Source organism: Staurois parvus, unplaced genomic scaffold (genome assembly GCF_062004578.1).
Source record: "Staurois parvus isolate SC_StPar_1 unplaced genomic scaffold, SC_StPar_1.0 ptg000636l, whole genome shotgun sequence".
NCBI classification, from domain to species: Eukaryota; Metazoa; Chordata; class Amphibia; order Anura; family Ranidae; genus Staurois; species Staurois parvus.
The window spans coordinates 3,264,572-3,283,891 of NW_028318432.1; the positions used below are offsets into that span (position 1 = coordinate 3,264,572).

Here is a 19,320-nt window from a genome sequence, read left to right on the forward strand (position 1 = left end):
TTTTTTTTCTTTGGGAGGGTGCATGTGATCAGCACAGAGCCAATCAGCCCTGTCCTAGACAGAGGGTCAGGGGTTATGCAGCCTCATAGGAAAGTCAGAGCAGAATGAAAACTCCTCCTACAAGCTTTATCCAGTGCTCAGCTGGACACTGATAGAATTTATAAGACTGATAAATACTGCTAATGAGAAAAGGTATTTAGCAGTTTATATTTACTAAAATAGCATTTCCATGTTCTGTGTACTGTGGGAGACCAGATATAGTGAATGCAGAGTCCTGGGAGACCGGATATAGTGAATGCAGGGTCCGGGGAGACCAGATATAGTGAATGTAGTGTCCTGGGTTTAGTAACACTTTAATTTATAAGGCAAAGCTTTCTTAAAAAATTATACAGTTGCAGTATATTGTGGCATCAGAAACAACAAATTGTGGCATGTTAGGGATTTTTTCAAGAATACTTTTAAAGTTACTTTATATTGTAAAGCGCTGAGAAAAGCTGCTATATAAATCCTGTATTATAATAATAATAATAACTAAAAGGTCTCCATTAACAATTGTTAATGCATACATGACTGCATTCATTGATAATTTTTTTGTCTAGTATTCAGGCTTAAAAGAAACTGGAAGTTTGATTGGCAAATAATTGTGCTTGGTTTGAACTTGCAGTCTTGTTAAATTTTGGCTTTTGCACCAAGTGTTTTTTGATCACCAATATCACTTTTAAATCACCAATAAGCTATCGGCTAAGCATGCTGGCTCAACAATTTTCCAAAATTCACTACACAATGGAAAAACATAATAACTTACTCTAAATGATTCTTTGTGTCCTGTCAAGATATAAAACATGCTCTCAAAGTTCAATATTTTACACCAACACCTGGTGGCAAAGATAGGACAGTATTAGTTCAACTTTGGTCTGAACTGTGGTTACCATCAGCCAAAGTAAATTCTCCATTGCAATATATGGTTGGTGATAACAATAGCTTGACTTAAAAGCCAAACTCCTTTTGTCACAGTTGTGACAAGGAACATGATATTGTCCTAAAGGAGAAGGAAAGAAATATAACTCCAACTGGGGATCAAACCCTGCAAACCCAAAGAGGAGTCATCTGTTTTGGCAGAAGCTATGTATTTAAATTGTCAGCTACATTTCTCATGACAATCTGCTTCATAGCCATGAACGACTCCAGGGATAGTTTAGATTTCCGAGAAGGTAATTGAAGCAGCATAAAATGAAATGCAAAAACGCAAATGCGTTGGAATTAATGCAAAGAAAACCAGTTAGCAAACACAGCATAAAAGTAGAGAACAAGTCCTGCAATATGTTGGAGCATATGCTTTTTGAGCAATTTCTGGTCTTCTGAGCAGATGTGATTCCCATTCCTTTTTGCGATACTCAGACCTCTGTAATTCTACCAAACACATATAAAGTATCCGTAATTGGCAAATTTGTGGCATATTATAGATCACACCAGCGATAAGTAAGCTCCTGCAAAGAACACACAAAGCTTGTGTTAGCATTTTCAATTCCCTGCTGTTGAAGTGGATAAAGAAAAAGTGTTCTAATTTGTGTGTCTTTCCTCAGGTTTTATATATACGGGGGAAGTTGTGCATCGGATGCTCACAGCAACTCAATATATTGCTCCCTTGATGGCCAATTTTGATCCGAGCCTTTCCCGGAATTCTACCGTCAGATACTTTGACAATGGTATGTAATGCTGTGTTTTGAGAATTTGGTGCTTAACCTGTGTGCTGGCTTTTAAATCTGTAGGCCACTGAGCCCAGCCTTAAGTGGGCCATACACTAGTAGAGTATTGTTCAAAATGTTTTTGTTTTAAAAACATTCATTTAATTTTGAAATGATTATTTAGGTCAGATTGGCATTCATTTTTGACCAGAGTAATGGGAAAATTCCAAGGAACAGGATGGAAAAGTTTTCTCTGACATAGGCCATCAAGTTCAACCCCCCAAAACACACACAAATAGAAAACCTGCATATACAGAATCCTATAGCCAGAGTTGATCCAGAGGAAGGAACCCACCCCCCCAATAAAAGCATGATACAATTTTCTCCAGTGGGGGAAAAGAAATTCCTTCCTGATCCCCTCAAGAGGAAATCAGATATTCCCTGGATCAACTTACCTATAAATAATAGTATCCAAATGAACAAACAAATTTATGACAGTGAATTCCATTTAATCAAAAATCAAATGTTAACCACTTGCCCTCCACCAAACTTACCCCCCTTCCTGACCAGGCCATTTTTTGCGATATGGTGCTGCGTTACTCTAACTGACAATTGCGCGGTCATGCAATGCTGTACATAAATCAAATGTATGTGCTTTTTTCCCAAAAATAGAGCTTTCTTTTGGTGGTATTCGATCACCTTTGCCATTTTTATTTTTTGTGCTATAAGTAGAGATGAGCGAATCGAACATGGCAAAGTGGAATTCGTTTCGAAGATCAGGAAAAATTCGATTCGCGCCGAATCCGAAAATTAGCAAACTTCGGATGCACGAATCGAATTTTCCCAAAAATGGCGGCGACATGTGTGGCGACGGAGTGGGGATCTCTGGGAAGGCGCGCAGACAAAGCGCGCTGACCCATAATGCATTCATTCATGACATGTGATCGCATTAGCCAATCAGCAGCCAGCCAGCCAGCACTGTGTAATGGTGGAGCTATAAATTGCGGCCATCTTAGAATTCTCCATTAGCCTCCGGTCATTCAAGAGAGACAGACCTGTCTGTATTAGGGACAGAGTTAGGGCCACAGAGACTTTAGGGCCACAGAAACGTTACTCAGGGACACAGAATCGTTACTCAGGGACACAGAATCGTTACTCAGGGACACATAATTGTTACTCAGGGACACAGAATCGTTACTCAGGGACACAGAATTGTTACTGAGGGACACAGAATCGTTACTCAGGGACACAGAATTGTTACTCAGGGACACAGAATTGTTACTGAGGGACACAGAATCGTTACTCAGGGACACAGAATTGTTACTCAGGGACACAGAATTGTTACTCAGGGACACAGAATTGTTACTGAGGGACACAGAATCGTTACTGAGGGACACAGAATTGTTACTCAGGGACACAGAATCGTTACTCAGGGACAGACAGAATTGTTACTCAGGGACACAGAATTGTTACTCAGGGACACAGAATCGTTACTCAGGGACACAGAATCGATACTCAGGGACACAGAATTGTTACTCAGGGACACAGAATCGTTACTCTGGGACACAGAATTGTTACTCAGGGACACAGAATCATTACTGAGGGACACAGAATCGTTACTGAGGGACACAGAATCGTTACTCAGGGACACAGAATTGTTACTCAGGGACACAGAATTGTTACTCAGGGACACAGAATTGTTACTGAGGGACACAGAATCGTTACTCAGGGACACAGAATTGTTACTCAGGGACACAGAATTGTTACTGAGGGACACAGAATCGTTACTGAGGGACACAGAATCGTTACTCAGGGACACAGAATTGTTACTCAGGGACACAGAATCGTTACTCAGGGACACAGAATCATTACTCAGGGACACAGAATTGTTACTCAGGGACACAGAATCGTTACTGAGGGACACAGAATCGTTACTCAGGGACACAGAATTGTTACTCAGGGACACAGAATTGTTACTCAGGGACACAGAATTGTTACTGAGGGACACAGAATCGTTACTCAGGGACACAGAATCGTTACTCAGGGACACAGAATTGTTACTCAGGGACACAGAATCGTTACTTTCTGCTTCACAACCACTATTGAATTAAAGAGTATGTCAGACAACACGCAGAGGAGTGGCAGAGGAGGCAATGTTTCAGGAGCGAGCAGACGTGGCAGCAGAGGAAGGGGTCGAGGCAGCACTAGTCGCAGCCAGAGGCCAGTGCTCCCGGTGTCATCCAGCGGTCGTGTCTCCACCGACAACCCTGCCGTCATCGATTGGTTGACTCGGTCGTCTTCCTCTTCCCACTGACACCTACAGCCAACGGTCGGTGGGTACGTCAGACACAACCGTTAGTTGGCATGGCCCGGGAGCAAGCCCACTGAAATCACGTGTCCTCTACCTGCCCCTGTCCTTTGGTGTTCCCTCACCAAGCGAAGTATCGCATGCTGTGGGCTCAGCCCCACTGTACAGTGAGGAAGAGCTAACAGAGGGCGGTCAGGAACGGGGGGAGACATCCGCCTCTTCAGCAGCCAGGCGAAGAAGTACTGGCGAGGAGAGTGGCTCGGTAGCCGGTCTAGAGACAGGTCTGTCTCCTGACCCACACGCAGCCGAGGGGGCTAGTAGTGAGGCGGAGACCCTAATTGATGATGATGAGGCTGATCGCACTTGGCAGCCTCGTCGTCATCAGGCTATTGCTTCCGCATCATCAGGAGAAGAGGGTGGCAGCTTGGCAGCGAGCAAAACAGTCGGTGGGTTGCCCAGGAGGAAGCAGGGTCGCAGCAGTGTCAGTGGAGGCAAACGGCCACGGAGTAGAGCACCAGCTCCACTGCAGCCTACCACCACGGCCAGTAGTGGTGCCGGTGTGCACGGAGGAAGTAGCAGTCAGCCAGTGAGGAGTAGCGGGGGCAAAGTTTCCTACTCGGCGGTGTGGCAATTTTTCGTCAAGCCGCCCGAGGAAGTAAACGTAGCCGTATGTCGACTATGTGGGCAGAAAGTCAAGCGTGGCCAGGGGGTCCATGTTGGGACTACAGCGTTGCGTCAGCATATGCAGCGTCGCCATTCGGTGGCCTGGGAAAACCGTGATAAAGATACGGCGGTTCTGCCTGCCCCAGCCCCCGCTCCATCACCCGCTCCGTTACTTGCTCCGTCACCTGACGTCAATCGCCCTCTATCAGCCAGTCAAGGCTCCAACACCTCTGCTGAGGGGAGTTGTCGCTCGTTGGCATCTTCCGCTCGTTCAGATGCTCCTTCTCCTGCTACTCCTCTTCACGGATTCCGTCAGCAGTCTTTCTTGGAATCCGTTTCCAAGAGACAACAGTTTGCGAGCACGCACCCGACGGTGCAGAAGCTGAACGTCCTCCTGTCCAAGTTGCTGGTGCTGCAGTCCCTCCCTTTCCAAGTGGTGGACTCAGCACCTTTCCGAGAAATGATGGCTTGTGCCGAGCCGCGGTGGAGAGTGCCAAGCCGGCATTTCTTCGCCAAAAAGGCAGTGCCAGCCCTGAATTCACATGTAGAAGAGATGGTGGGCCAGTCTTTGAGCATGTCGGTCTCTGCCAAAGTGCACGGCAGCGCCGACGTGTGGAGCTGTAACTACGGTCAGGGACAGTACATGTCATTTACGGTCCACTGGGTGAATGTGGTGCCGGCACAGCCGCACCAGCAACTTGGACAGGTCACGCCGCTTTTGCCTCCACGTTTGCACGTCCTTGGTCCAGCAAAGATGTCCGCCTCTACCACCTCTTCTTCCGCCGTGTCCTCAGCCGCCACCCCCGTGCCAAGTCCCATTACCCGATCGGCATATCACATGTGCAGGGCGCAACGGTGTCACGCTGTGCTGCACCTGGTATGCCTTGGCGAACGTAGTCACACAGGGGAGGAATTTCTGAGTGTAATGAACAGAGAAATCGACAGATGGCTGTCTCCGCGCAAACTGAAAATCGGAACCATGTTGACCGACAACGGAAAGAACATGGTGTCTGCTCTGCGTCAAGGAAGGTTATGCCATGCGCCATGCATGGCTCATGTGTTCAATCTGGTTGTCAAGCGGTTCCTAAAATCCACCATCCCACTGCAAGACATCCTTAAAATGTCACGTAAACTTTGCATGCATTTCAGCCATTCCTACACCGCAAAGCACACCCTCCTTGAGCTGCAGCGGCAGAACGGAATTCCACAGCATCGCCTGATCTGCGACGTTGCAACAAGGTGGAATTCAACCCTACATATGTTAGACCGCCTTTACGAACAGCGAAAGGCCATCACCGATTTCCTGATGTTACAAGCGGATAAAGGTACTCCCCTGTGTAACTTAGATGTCAGCCATTGGCAGCTCATGCGTGACACCTGCCGCTTGCTCAGGCCCTTTGAGGAGGCCACGCTATTCGTGAGTCGGCAGGACTATGGGATGAACGATGTCATTCCTCTGTTGCACGTCCTGGAACAAATGCTGTTAACAATGGCTGGTCAGGGTGCGGTAGACGTGGCGCACAGATCTCAACGCCACATGACCCCTGTGGGGGCAGGACAGGAAGAAGAGGAGGAGGTAGAGGAGGACATTGATGCTCAGGAATTATTGAGTGAAATGGGTGGTTTTTCCACTCAGCGGACAGGAGTGGAGGAGCAGGAGCATCTGGTAGAGGAGGAGGAGGAGGAGACAGAGGACCCAGACGCACCGTGGCAGTATGCTGTGGAGATGGAGGCAGGGAGTCCCTCGCATTCCTTGGCACAAATGGCCCATAGCATGCTCAGTTGCTTGCGTAGCGACAGCCAAATAATAACCATCAGACAGAGGGATGACTTTTGGCTGTCCACCTTGTTGGACCCTCGCTACCGTTCAAAAATGGTGGCCTTTTTCACACCTGCTGAGAGGGAGGCCAAAATAACGTACTATAAAAACCACCTATGTAGTCAGTTGGTCTCTGCCTTTCTGCGCCAACGTCCATCCTCAGACACTGTGGGCCCTGTGCGCTCGCGTTCCGCTGCCATGGCAGCAGGGGAGGGGTGGGGTGGTAGGAGCAGTGGCAGCTCCACCAGCAGCGGCTGCCTCAGTCTGCAGTCGATGATGAGTAGCTTTCTTCACCAGCGCAGTGAGGAAACTACTAACCAGCCGCAGCAGCATCAGGTGGACCTGGAGCAGGACCTCAAACAACAGGCTTGGGCCTACTTGGACAGCACCGAGGTAGACAATCCCCTTGACTACTGGGCAACGAAACTTGACCTTTGGCCCCAACTAGCTGAATTTGCCCTTGAAAGGCTGTCATGCCCGGCCAGTAGCGTGGCATCGGAGCGCGTGTTTAGTGCGGCAGGAGGTATTGTAACTCCGCGGAGGACACGACTGTCCACCCAAAGTGTGGAGAGACTCACGTTTGTGAAAATGAATCAGGCGTGGATTAGTCTGGATTTCAAACCACCAGTTCCTGACACAACTGACTAAATCCGCCATGAATCATGCCCCAAACATGTTATTATTTTTAACATAGGCCTCTGTATGGCCTTCAATTTAAGCTGCTTACGCTTCGCCACTCTGCCATGGGCCCCTGTACCGCCTCCTCTTGCTGCTGCCAGGTCCAGAGTGTGTCATGGGTCCCTGTACGGCCTCCCATTGCTGCTGACTTCATTGCCAGACTCTGCCATGTGCCACTTTCAGGTCTCCTTACACTGTTGTCGACTATCAAGAGTCCAATGGCAGAGTGGCGGAGCAGAAGCAGCTTCAATTGAAGGCCATACACAGGCCTAGGTTTAAAAGTCCCTCACAGTTAATTCCAATAACGAACTCTACTCCTCCGTGCAATCTACTTACGAGAACCTGGGCAGGTCTGGGTCCAATTTGTGGTAGAGACTGGTTTTGTTCAGCCATGCTTGAGCGAGTAATAACAGGTCTGTGCTGCCCTTTGGTGTCTGGCTTAATGCGCACAACACTGAACGTCCCAGCGTTTGTCAACGATTTGCCGTTAAGTGATGCAAACCCGCTGAACCACGTTCATGAGGAGCCGGTACAGGGGGCCATGAATCAGTATGGACCTGGCAGCAGCGTGAGCAGACGACAGAGGCACATGGCGCAGGGTGGCGGTGTAGGCAGCATTATTCTGAAGCCATACACAGGCCTAGGTTAAAAAGCGGAAGCCGTCAGCAGCGTGAGCAGACGACAGAGACACATGGCGCAGGGTGGCGGTGGATGCAGCAGTATTCGGAAGCCAAACACAGGCCTCGGTTAAAAAGCGGAAGCCGTCAGCAGCGTGAGCAGACAACAGAGGCACATGGCGCAGGGTGGCGGTGGAGGCAGCAGCAATGGAAGGCCATACAGCACCCTATCACAAAATGGAACCCACCAACAGTGTAAGGAGACCTGAAAGTGGCACATGGCAGAGTCTGGCGATGAAGTCAGCAGCAATGGGAGGCCGTACAGGGACCCATGACACACTCTGGACCTGGCAGCAGCAAGAGGAGGCGGTACAGGGGCCCATGGCAGAGTGGCGAAGCGTAAGCAGCTTAAATTGAAGGCCATACAGAGGCCTATGTTAAAAAGTCCCCCCAGCAGCAGCGTGGGGAGACGGCTATTAGTCGTCTCCCCACGCTGCTGCTGGGGGGACTTTTTAACATAGGCCTCTGTATGGCCTTCAATTTTAGCTGCTTACGCTCCGCCACTCTGCCATGGGCCCCTGTACCGCCTCCTCATGTTGCTGCCAGGCCCGTAATCTGTCATGGGCCCCTGTACCGCCTCCTCATGCTGCTGCCAGGTCCAGAGTGTGTCATGGGTCCCTGTACGGCCTCCCATTGCTGCTGTCTCCATCGCCACACTCTGCCATGTGCCACTTTCAGGTCTCCTCACACTGCTGGTGGGTTCCATTTTGTCATAGGGTGCTGTATGGCCTCCCATTGCTGCTGCCAGGCCCGTAATCTGCCATAGGCCCCCGTACCGACTCCTCATGCTGCTGCCAGGCCCGTAATCTGTCATGGGCCCCTGTACCGCCTCCTCATGCTGCTGCCAGGTCCAGAGTGTGTCATGGGTCCCTGTACGGCCTCCCATTGCTGCTGTCTCCATCGCCACACTCTGCCATGTGCCACTTTCAGGTCTCCTCACACTGCTGGTGGGTTCCATTTTGTCATAGGGTGCTGTATGGCCTCCCATTGCTGCTGCCAGGCCCGTAATCTGCCATGGGCCCCCGTACCGACTCCTCATGCTGCTGCCAGGCCCGTAATCTGTCATGGGTCCCTGTACCGCCTCCTCATGCTGCTGCCAGGTCCAGAGTGTGTCATGGGTCCCTGTACGGCCTCCCATTGCTGCTGTCTCCATCGCCACACTCTGCCATGTGCCACTTTCAGGTCTCCTCACACTGCTGGTGGGTTCCATTTTGTCATAGGGTGCTGTATGGCCTCCCATTGCTGCTGCCAGGCCCGTAATCTGCCATGGGCCCCCGTACCGACTCCTCATGCTGCTGCCAGGCCCGTAATCTGTCATGGGCCCCTGTACCGCCTCCTCATGCTGCTGCCAGGTCCAGAGTGTGTCATGGGTCCCTGTACGGCCTCCCATTGCTGCTGTCTCCATCGCCACACTCTGCCATGTGCCACTTTCAGGTCTCCTCACACTGCTGGTGGGTTCCATTTTGTCATAGGGTGCTGTATGGCCTCCCATTGCTGCTGCCAGGCCCGTAATCTGCCATGGGCCCCCGTACTGACTCCTCATGCTGCTGCCAGGCCCGTAATCTGTCATGGGCCCCTGTACCGCCTCCTCATGCTGCTGCCAGGTCCAGAGTGTGTCATGGGTCCCTGTACGGCCTCCCATTGCTGCTGTCTCCATCGCCACACTCTGCCATGTGCCACTTTCAGGTCTCCTCACACTGCTGGTGGGTTCCATTTTGTCATAGGGTGCTGTATGGCCTCCCATTGCTGCTGCCTCCACCGCCACACTGTGGCTCCACACTCTGGTTTTGGCCCCGTGACTGCCCAAATGAGTGAAGTGTGCGGTGATTCTAAGATCGACGGCACTCATCTGCATGTCATACTGACTGACAGTATTATTTCTTTTCCCCAGCAGACTCCAAGGGCATTTAAATTAAAGGTACAGTGTTCTGCACTAATATAAAGGCTCTCTGAAGCCTAGAAACACCCTTTTTACACGTTAAATTCGCAGCGAATATATTCGCCTCGAATCAAATTTATTCCGCGAATTCGGCGAATCAGCCGAATCGAATTTTTGAATAATTCGCTCATCTCTAGCTATAAGCAAAAAAAGACCGACAATTTTGAAAAAAAAAAGCATTATTTTTAACTTTTTGCTATAAAACATATCCAGTGCAAACAATTAAAAAATCTAATTTCTTCAGAAATTTAGGCCAAAATGTATTCTGCTACAAGTCTTTGCTAAACAAAATCCCAGTACATGTAAATTAATTGGTTTACGTGAAAGTTATAGGTAAACTGGTACAACTTATGTAGGAAGATTTGTTTCATCTCTGTGTGTCACCTGAGGCCAGTCACTTCACTGGGTATATGTACGGGTTTACAACCACTTTAACCTATTTCATCTGGTAAATTAAATCATGATTTAAATAAAAAAAATCTATATATTTTAGAAAGATGTATGTATATATATTTATGGTATGGCCAGGTTAGTGACATTTTCTTGGAATTCACTTTGGTAAAATCTTGCTTTAGTGCCTCTGTATTCATTTGATATCTCAGATTATTCTCTCATGTGTATCTTTTTGATGTATTTACAATATCCTTAGAAAATATAGTTTTTATGGCTTTTTTCAAACTTTTCAGTCTTTTTTTGTTTATACAGTATAATAAAAAATAAAAAACCCAGTGGTGATTAAATATCATGAAAAGAAAGCTGTATTTGTATCTTTTTGATGTATTTACAATATCCTTAGACAATATAGTTTTTATGGGGTTTTTTCAAACTCTTCGGTCTTTTTTTGTTTATACAGTATAATAAAAAACTCAGTGGTAGTTAAATATCACGAAAAGAAAGCTGTATTTGTATCTTTCTTATGTATTTAGAATATCCTTAGAAAATATACTGTATTTTTCGCTCCATAAGACGCACCTGACCATAAGACGCGCCTAGGTTTTAGAGGAGAAAAACAAGAAAAAAAATATTCTGAACCAATGGACTGCAGACATAGTACAGGAAATGACCAGAGACTGCGGGCACAGTACAGGAGATGACCAGAGACTGTGGGCACTGTACAGGAGATGACCAGAGACTGCGGACACAGTACAGGAGATGACCAGAGACTGCGGACACAGTACAGGGAATGACCAGAGACTGCGGACACAGTACAGGAGATGACCAGAGACTGCAGACACAGTACAGGGGATGTCCAGAGACTGCGGACACAGTACAGGAGATGACCAGAGACTGCGGACACAGTACAGGAGATGACCAGAGACTGCGGACACAGTACAGGAGATGACCAGAGACTGCGGACACAGTACAGCAGACGACCAGAGACTGCGGACACAGTACAGGAGATGACCAGAGACTGCGGACACAGTACAGGGGATGACCAGAGGCTGCGGACACAGTACAGGAGATGACCAGAGACTGCGGACACAGTACAGGAGATGGACCAGAGACTGCACACACAGTACAGGAGATGACCAGAGACTGCGGACACAGTACAGGAGATGACCAGAGACTGCAGACACAGTACAGGGGATGTCCAGAGACTGCGGACACAGTACAGGAGATGACCAGAGACTGCGGACACAGTACAGGAGATGACCAGAGACTGCGGACACAGTACAGGAGATGACCAGAGACTGCGGACACAGTACAGCAGACGACCAGAGACTGCGGACACAGTACAGGAGATGACCAGAGACTGCGGACACAGTACAGGGGATGACCAGAGGCTGCGGACACAGTACAGGAGATGACCAGAGACTGCGGACACAGTATAGGAGATGACCAGAGGCTGCGGACACAGTACAGGAGATGACCAGAGACTGCGGACACAGTACAGGAGATGACCAGAGACTGCGGACACAGTACAGGAGATGACCAGAGACTGCGGACACAGTACAGGAGATGACCAGAGACTGCGGACACAGTACAGGAGATGACCAGAGACTGTGGACAGTACAGGGGATGTCCAGAGACTGCGGACACAGTACAGGAGATGACCAGAGACTGCGGACACAGTACAGCAGACGATCAGAGACTGCGGACACAGTACAGGGGATGACCAGAGGCTGCGGACACAGTACAGGAGATGACCAGAGACTGCGGACACAGTATAGGAGATGACCAGAGGCTGCGGACACAGTACAGGAGATGACCAGAGGCTGCGGACACAGTACAGGAGATGACCAGAGACTGCGGACACAGTACAGGAGATGACCAGAGACTGTGGACAGTACAGGGGATGACCAGAGACTGCGGACACAGTACAGGAGATGACCAGAGACTGCGGACACAGTACAGGAGATGACCAGAGACTGCGCATACAGTACAGGAGATGACCAGAGACTGCAGACAGTACAGGGGATGATCAAGAGACTGCAGACAGTACAGGAGATGACCAGAGACTGCGGACAGTACAGGGGATGACCAAAGACTGCAGACAGTGCAGGGGATGACCAAGAGACTGCAGACAGTACAGGAGATGACCAGAGACTGTGGACCTTTAGGGAGGGAGAGGGAGCGGGTTCCTGAATTTGACAGGTTCCTGCTCCCAATTCCGCGAAGCTGTCCTCCCTTCACTGTGGGCACAGGCTGTGACAGCCGGGTGCCCACTGTGCATGCGCAAGAAGTGCTGCACTTTGTGAATGGCCCGCATCTTCTGGGACCTGTCATGTGTCCCAGAAGACGCAGGACTATTCACAAAGAGCAGTGCTTCTCGCGCATGCGCAGTGGGCACCCTGCTGTCACAGATGCTGGTGCGGGAAGAAGCCGGCGCGGGAAGACTGTACAGTGCTGGACCAAGGAACAGACAAGGTCCTGCAGCAGAGAACAGCTGAGCAGCCGGCCCAGTATGCTGACATGGTGGTGGCGGAAATACCAGACCGGCCGCTTTATATTCGCTCCATAAGACGCACTGACATTTTTCCCCCTTTTTTGGGTGGAAAAAAGTGCATCTTATTGAGTGAAAAATACGGTAGTTTTTATGTTTTATTTCAAACTTTTCAGTCTTCTTTTTTGTTTATACAGTATGATAAAAAATTTAAAAAAACAGTGGTAAGTAAATATCACAAGAAAGAAAGCTGTATTTATGTGGAATTTTTTTTTATAAATTTAATTTGCATATAGTGTTGCATGACCGCACAATTGCCAGTAAAAGTAGCAAAAATGCCCTTGTCACGAAGGGGATAAAACCTTCTGGAGTGGTTAATGGTGATCTACAAGAAAAAAAAAATGTTTGTCCTTTGATTGTATTTTGCATACAGAGTATTCAACGTGTAACAATATCAAGCAAATGAAACACTATTTAGTAAATTGCTGTAATTCAGTGCTGAACACATTACTTTGGCTGTGAGGCAAAAGAGCCATTGAAATAGAATCACCATTATAACCTAAATAATAAGCAAAAGAGAGCCATTGCTTCTGGTGCTTTAAACAAAAGACAAACACATTGATCTGGAAGCAATTGTAACAAAGACTGTTATACTAGTAATAGCTTACTTAATGAAGTCTATAGATAATAGTTCTGTGTTTCATCGGTTAACGACTCACAAAATGTCTTTCTAACTCACTAAGAGGAAAAGAAACCCTTCCCTTAGACAAGCAATGGCCTGTAAGGGGATTATTAAAACACTGCAAAATGTTTTGTCCATATCAGAATATTTTCTGCCAAATGCAAACTCGACATATTCAAAGAGGTACTGGGAATTTCTAGACATGTGTGTGCTGTCGGATGAAGGAAAATGCCAAAAAAAGCTCAATAGCTCTAGCAATAAGATGTGCAATAAGATGTGCTGAGATGGTGGCCTTAAGTTGAGATACTGCCCTAATTCAGACATTAAAAAGTGTTGAAACCATAGAAACAGCTCAATAGCTCTAGCAAGGCAATTGTCACACAGCAAGGTTTCCCTCGATGGGCACCCAACAGTAGTCCAAACCATAGAACTAGAGAAAGGAGTACCAGATCAAAACTGCATCAAAGAGCCCAGGACAATTTTAATTGTTGGTATAAAAGTAATAAAAAAATTACTTTTTTCAAGCAACAAATAAAATAATCTTGGACTCTTTTATCCAGTTGTGGTCTGGCGTTCCTTTCTCTATTTCTATGGTTGGGGCTACTGTTGGGTGCCCATCGAGGGAAACCTTGCTGTGTGACAATTGCCTTGCTAGAGCTATTGAGCTATTTCTATGGTTTCAGCACTTATTAATGTCTGAATTGGGGCAGTATCTCAACTCAAGGCCACCATCTCAGCACATCTTATTGGTACTGGCATGGGGGGGCAAATGCCCCCAAGCTTAGTTACCTCCTGATTAACTTTGAGACTTGCACATGCAGTCAAATGAAGGAAAACGTCAAGCAAGCTTAAAGTGTTATTAAATCCACAACAGTAAAATCAGTCTGTATATGCAGTAAAGTGTGCTTGTTATACTCACTGTGTAACCTAAGGGGTTATTACTCCGCATTGTATAAAAAGGCTGTTTGATCTTGTCTTCTCTGATCCACCCTTCTTCCACAGTCCCCAATCCACCTGCTGATAGAACAGAGCCTTGGGGGCAAGCTGCACATGCTCTTTGTTTTATATTGCTAGAGAGTTTTTTTTCTTCTTGGGAGAATGCATGTGATCAGCACAGGGCCAATCAGCACTGTCCAAACAGAGGGTCAGGGGTCCTGCAGCCTCATAGGACAATCAGGAGAGAATGAAAACCCCTTCTACAAGCTTTAACCAGTGCTTGGTTGGACAGTGATAGAAAATACAAGACTGCTATATACTGTTGATGAGAAAAGCTATTTAGCAGTTTATATTTATCAAAATAATTGCATTTCTATGTTCTGTGTACTGTGGGAGACCACATATAGTGAATGCAGGGTCATGGGTTTAGTAACACTTTAATAGCTTTGGCGAGGTAGCTTCAATGCAGCAAGGCTTCCCACAATAGGCACCCAACAGTAGCTCAAACCATAAACATACTGGAAGGAGCAAAAAACTAAAACCGTATGTAGGAAACAAAGATTATTTTAATTGTTGGTAAAAAAAAATTACATAAAACCAGCCAACACGTTTTTAATTCTCTAATTCTTCTAGTACACATTTCAGTAGTTAAATGGGTTTATTTCAGAAGCCTGGTCAGTTTTGTTTTTCATTTTAGGAGTTAATTGTACTTGTTCTAGTACCTAATTAGTTCTATTTCAGCCGCTTGATTTTTCAGTATTTTTTTTTTTTTGCACTTTTCCTTTTTGATGCAGTTTAATATATTTCTATATTATTTATCTACTTTATTTGATGTTTTATTATGTATATTGTTTTTAGCCTTCTCTAATTCAATCGAGATAACTCAAGATTATTGCTATTATGTGATGTTCTAAATTTTGTGGTATATGCCTATCTAGACTTATTTTTTTATTATTATTATGTTTTATGTTCATTCTTGGATGTTGGCTGTTTTTATATACATTTTTTATTACCAAGAATGAAAATGATATGGGACTCTTTCATTCGGTTTTGGTCAGGCACCCCTTTCTGAAGGCATAACTTTTTTTCTTTAATTTTGAATAGAGTATAGGAAGGTTATCAGTTGTCAGTTTTTTGCCATCTTTGTCTCATTGGGGACATTTCTCTTCACTTCCTGTCCCATAGGCCAATCAGGAATTGTGAAGAAATCTGTTCAAAATGAGGGAATTCCTGGTTTTCATCAGAACTAGTGTCTCCACTGATTTCTCTTCTGTGCCTGTTCTGATGTGCTTTCAAAGTTTGGGATTTCACCTTCACGTGTAATAATGGTCAAATAGAGAGGGTGAATCCTCTTAATGGGGACTCATACAGCAATATAATCCTGATAGGAGTTATAATCTTTATCCACACTATTCAAAACAAGAAAAAAGTTTTGCCATCAGCTATACTTTAATTGAAACTCTACTTTTATTAGAGTAAACCAAATCCTGTCCACGGTACAAGGTTTTAGTTAACTGCAGATTCTTACCTGTAACTCTAATTACTAAAATTTCATTTAAAGCTGAACTCCACTCCCAGATAAATCAGATACATATTCCTCAATAGCTACAAAGGATTCAAAACTATTTTGTTTCCAACAAACACTTAGATATTGCCATGCAACAATATCTGTGGCATCATCACTGTGTTGTAATTAGTCTGAGCAGAGAGCAGAACTGTGGGAGGGGCCCATCATGCCCCACCCACTAGAGGCTGCCTGCAGAAAACTACAGGAAGGGGCGGAGACAAGACCAGTCACCCTGCACAAGTAGAGAGGGCAGCAGTGACCAGTCTTTATTACAGGAAACTCCTACACAGAGGTAACAGTTTACATTGCATTACTACACAGACCTGGAAGAAATACGCAAAGTATGCCAAGATTCAAGGAAGAATACACATGCCTCTTGCTGTTCAACAATATTTGTTCATCCCTGAATTTAGCTTTAAGCTTTGGCGTGTTAAAGTGCATTGAGGAATCTCCGGAATCCAGTACGTTTATTGATATAAAAGGTTACATAGCAGTCATCTCAAAAGCATCTTGCCGCATTTCACACAACTTGGCCTTACCAGTAAGCATGCTTGTGCAAACTAGGTCAAGGTGCTTCTGGGATGACTGCTGTGTAACCTCTTATATTGTTGAACTGTCTGGATTCCAGGGATTCTTAAGTAGTGGACCGTATTTATTATTGCATCCTGAATACACAGACACACAGTCAGTCAGGCAAGTTATTTCTTTTGAATTTTATAGAGTTTATCCAGTCCAAATTTTTGGGGGAGGATAGGGAAGGGTTAAAACCCTTGTAAGTTTTTGATTTTGCCACCTGTGTCCTGTTGGGGAGATTGCCCTTCATATCTTATCCTCATAGACAGAAGATCTTTCCAATTGAATGAGTTTCCACTTTGGTTGTCAGAGGAACAGGTGTCACCACTGGAGCTCAACATTTTTTTAAGCTTTTGTATCAACTTCAACTGGTGGATTGTCGTGTGCACCGGGGTTCTTCTTATAGTTTGTTTTTATTTTGCAGGTACAGCTCTGGTAGTTCAGTGGGATCACGTCCACTTGCAAGATAACTACAGCCTTGGGAGCTTCACTTTTCAGGCCACCCTAATCAACGATGGCCGGATAGTGTTTGGATACAAGGAGGTAAGTAGATGTATTTAACATCAGTGATGGATGTTGTCTTACTTCATTCTAAGGATGGAAAATGCTTTGTCTAATAATCTTGTGGTATCAGCTTGCTGTTCATTTTTACATTTTTTTAAATTTTTATCAAATGCATATACTTAAAGGATAAGTTCATCCTTGGGAACATGTTACATGTTCAACCCGTTTTTAGAGTGAAATATACGACATGTTCCCACTGCTGCAGCCGCTGCTCTCTGTCCTCTCCCCCTGTGACAGCAGTAGGCGGAAAAGTTCCCCATGCTAGCTGTCACTTTTTGAAAAAAACGGCTGCCTCATTCATTCACAGAGTCCTGTGATTGAATTAACTATAAGTCCCAACAGCCTTTGCGGCTGTCAGCTTGTAGTTCTCAATGACCTACCATGGTGCTGTTGAGCGCTGTGGTAGTTCATTGACTCTCCCTGTATGAGCACACAGATACACTGACAGGTTTACAGGAGTCCTGCATGGAACCAGTAATCCGCTGATCGCTGGTGCAATGTTTTCCAGGCCCCCCCAAAAAAAAAAGTAAATGCTAATTTTTTTACTTGCAAAAAAATGGGCATGCATTTATTTATTTATTTAAAAGTGAACTTACCCTTTAAAGCATACAACACTTCATAAGTGTTTTTGTGCAGCTCTGTGTCATAACTGTGATCCAAATAGCAGCTTTCAAAAAAGTGCTTCTTTACAAGCTGGGGACTGATGTCCGGGAGGCATCTTCTCCCTTCTGTATGCGAGGGCAGTGTTTCTCAACCTTTTTTCAATCAAGGCACCCTTTAAAATTATGGACAGTCTTGAGGCACTCCGTCTTAGAATGAGGTGCCTCAGCACTGTCCATAGTTTTAGAGGATGCCTTGGGACTGTCCATAATTTTAAAAAAGCACCCCATTCTAAAATGTGGAAAAACTATTCTAATCGTTTTATATAACGAAGCAATATCCACACATGTAGGACACCCAACAGTAGAGGTGATTTATTCTTCCAAAGTAAATACACTTTTACGGTGTAGTGTTCCATTGTTTCTCTTCTCCCTCAGTTTTTCTCCATCACTGAGCTAATGTGACCCCAGCACTGATGGAGAGGGGCGGGGGAGGGTCAAACAAGGATGCTGTGCAGGCAGCTGACATCCTCCTTATCAACTGATGATGTCATTTGTTGTCAGGACCCCAGCGGCTAGAATGTCAGAAATGGTGGACAATAAAAGCCTGTGACTTTGTGTAACTAAAAGGTTAGGCTTTTTCTACCCGCTGGCTTGTATACAGGTTTTTTTTAGCCATTTTGCCAAGGCACCCCTGAAGAAACCTCAAGGCTCCCCAGAGTGCCTGGGCACCCTGGTTGAGAAAGGCTGTGAAATTTTGGTTCCTAGTGGACATTTGCTCAGTTGCTGGCCCTGTTGGCAACCTCCCACCTACATACTTTGATTGAAAAAAAAATGTTGGCTGAACAGTGCCTGCTTCAATTCAGAGGCAGGCACTAACTGGGTAATTTGGCAGCACGAAGAGCCAGCTGTCAGACATCACTAGCCACAGCAGTAGATTCATCCATCCATGACGTTTAGCATGGATGGAGGAATCTGTTATCTGAACTAAAAAAATTGTCAGTCCTGGGTTTTGAAATGCTGTTACACCATACTGTGGAGTGGGAATGCTGGGCCATGCAGTCTGCCCAAAGACACCAGCTTACCCTAGAAACTGCCACATCATGGACTTTCACCAGCAAATGGACTTTCACCTTTACAAGGTATGCCTGGGCAGTCACAGATCAGATTAGATAGTTAGGGACGCTTTATAGTGGACTGTAATGTGTTATGTCATGTTCTTGCACTTTGAAGTCCAGTAAAGGTTGCAAAACTGTTTCCAGAGCCTGGCATGAAATGACTGTAAAGGGGTGCACAAAGGTTAATTGCACATAAATGAACCTGGGTCAGTTAAAGCACATACAGGGTATGAAACAAGTTTGTTAAAAAGGGTTAACTCGGCATCAGAAGGGAAGTAAGCAGTTGCCATGGGTAACTAAGGACTAGTGTAAAGTGAATAGCAGTCTGCCATGAAGCATGGTATCTGAGCAAGGTGAGATATCCCTCAGTAGCAAGGGGCTCGGTGCTCTGACTCCCTCCCCAGCACTCTCCCATAGCAACTGGAACCAAACCCACGTTACAGAGACATCAGCCTCACCATTTGGTAAGTGCACACATGAGGTCCATGTTGGTGCACGGCAGGACCTCATTCTTTCACTAGGAGTGAGGTGGCAGAGGTACGCTGGGTTGGTGGAGTGTGCATACTGTAGGCTCAGTGGTGTCCCTCCTAAATGCAACAGTACACAGACAAGGTGTGTAGTGAAGCGG

General features: G+C 46.1%; 1 protein-coding gene across 2 annotated transcripts in view; it reads left to right on the forward strand.

Moving 5' to 3' along the window:
- PLXDC2 (plexin domain containing 2) overlaps positions 1 to 19,320 on the forward strand; it is a 696,519-nt gene that overhangs the window by 474,434 nt on the left and 202,765 nt on the right. For both annotated transcript variants that reach the window (XM_089693732.1, XM_089693733.1), the window contains 2 exons: positions 1,584 to 1,706; positions 16,836 to 16,954. In XM_089693732.1, the coding sequence (XP_089549858.1) occupies positions 1,584 to 1,706; positions 16,836 to 16,954 (242 nt within the window). The remainder of the gene's footprint in view (positions 1 to 1,583; positions 1,707 to 16,835; positions 16,955 to 19,320) is intronic.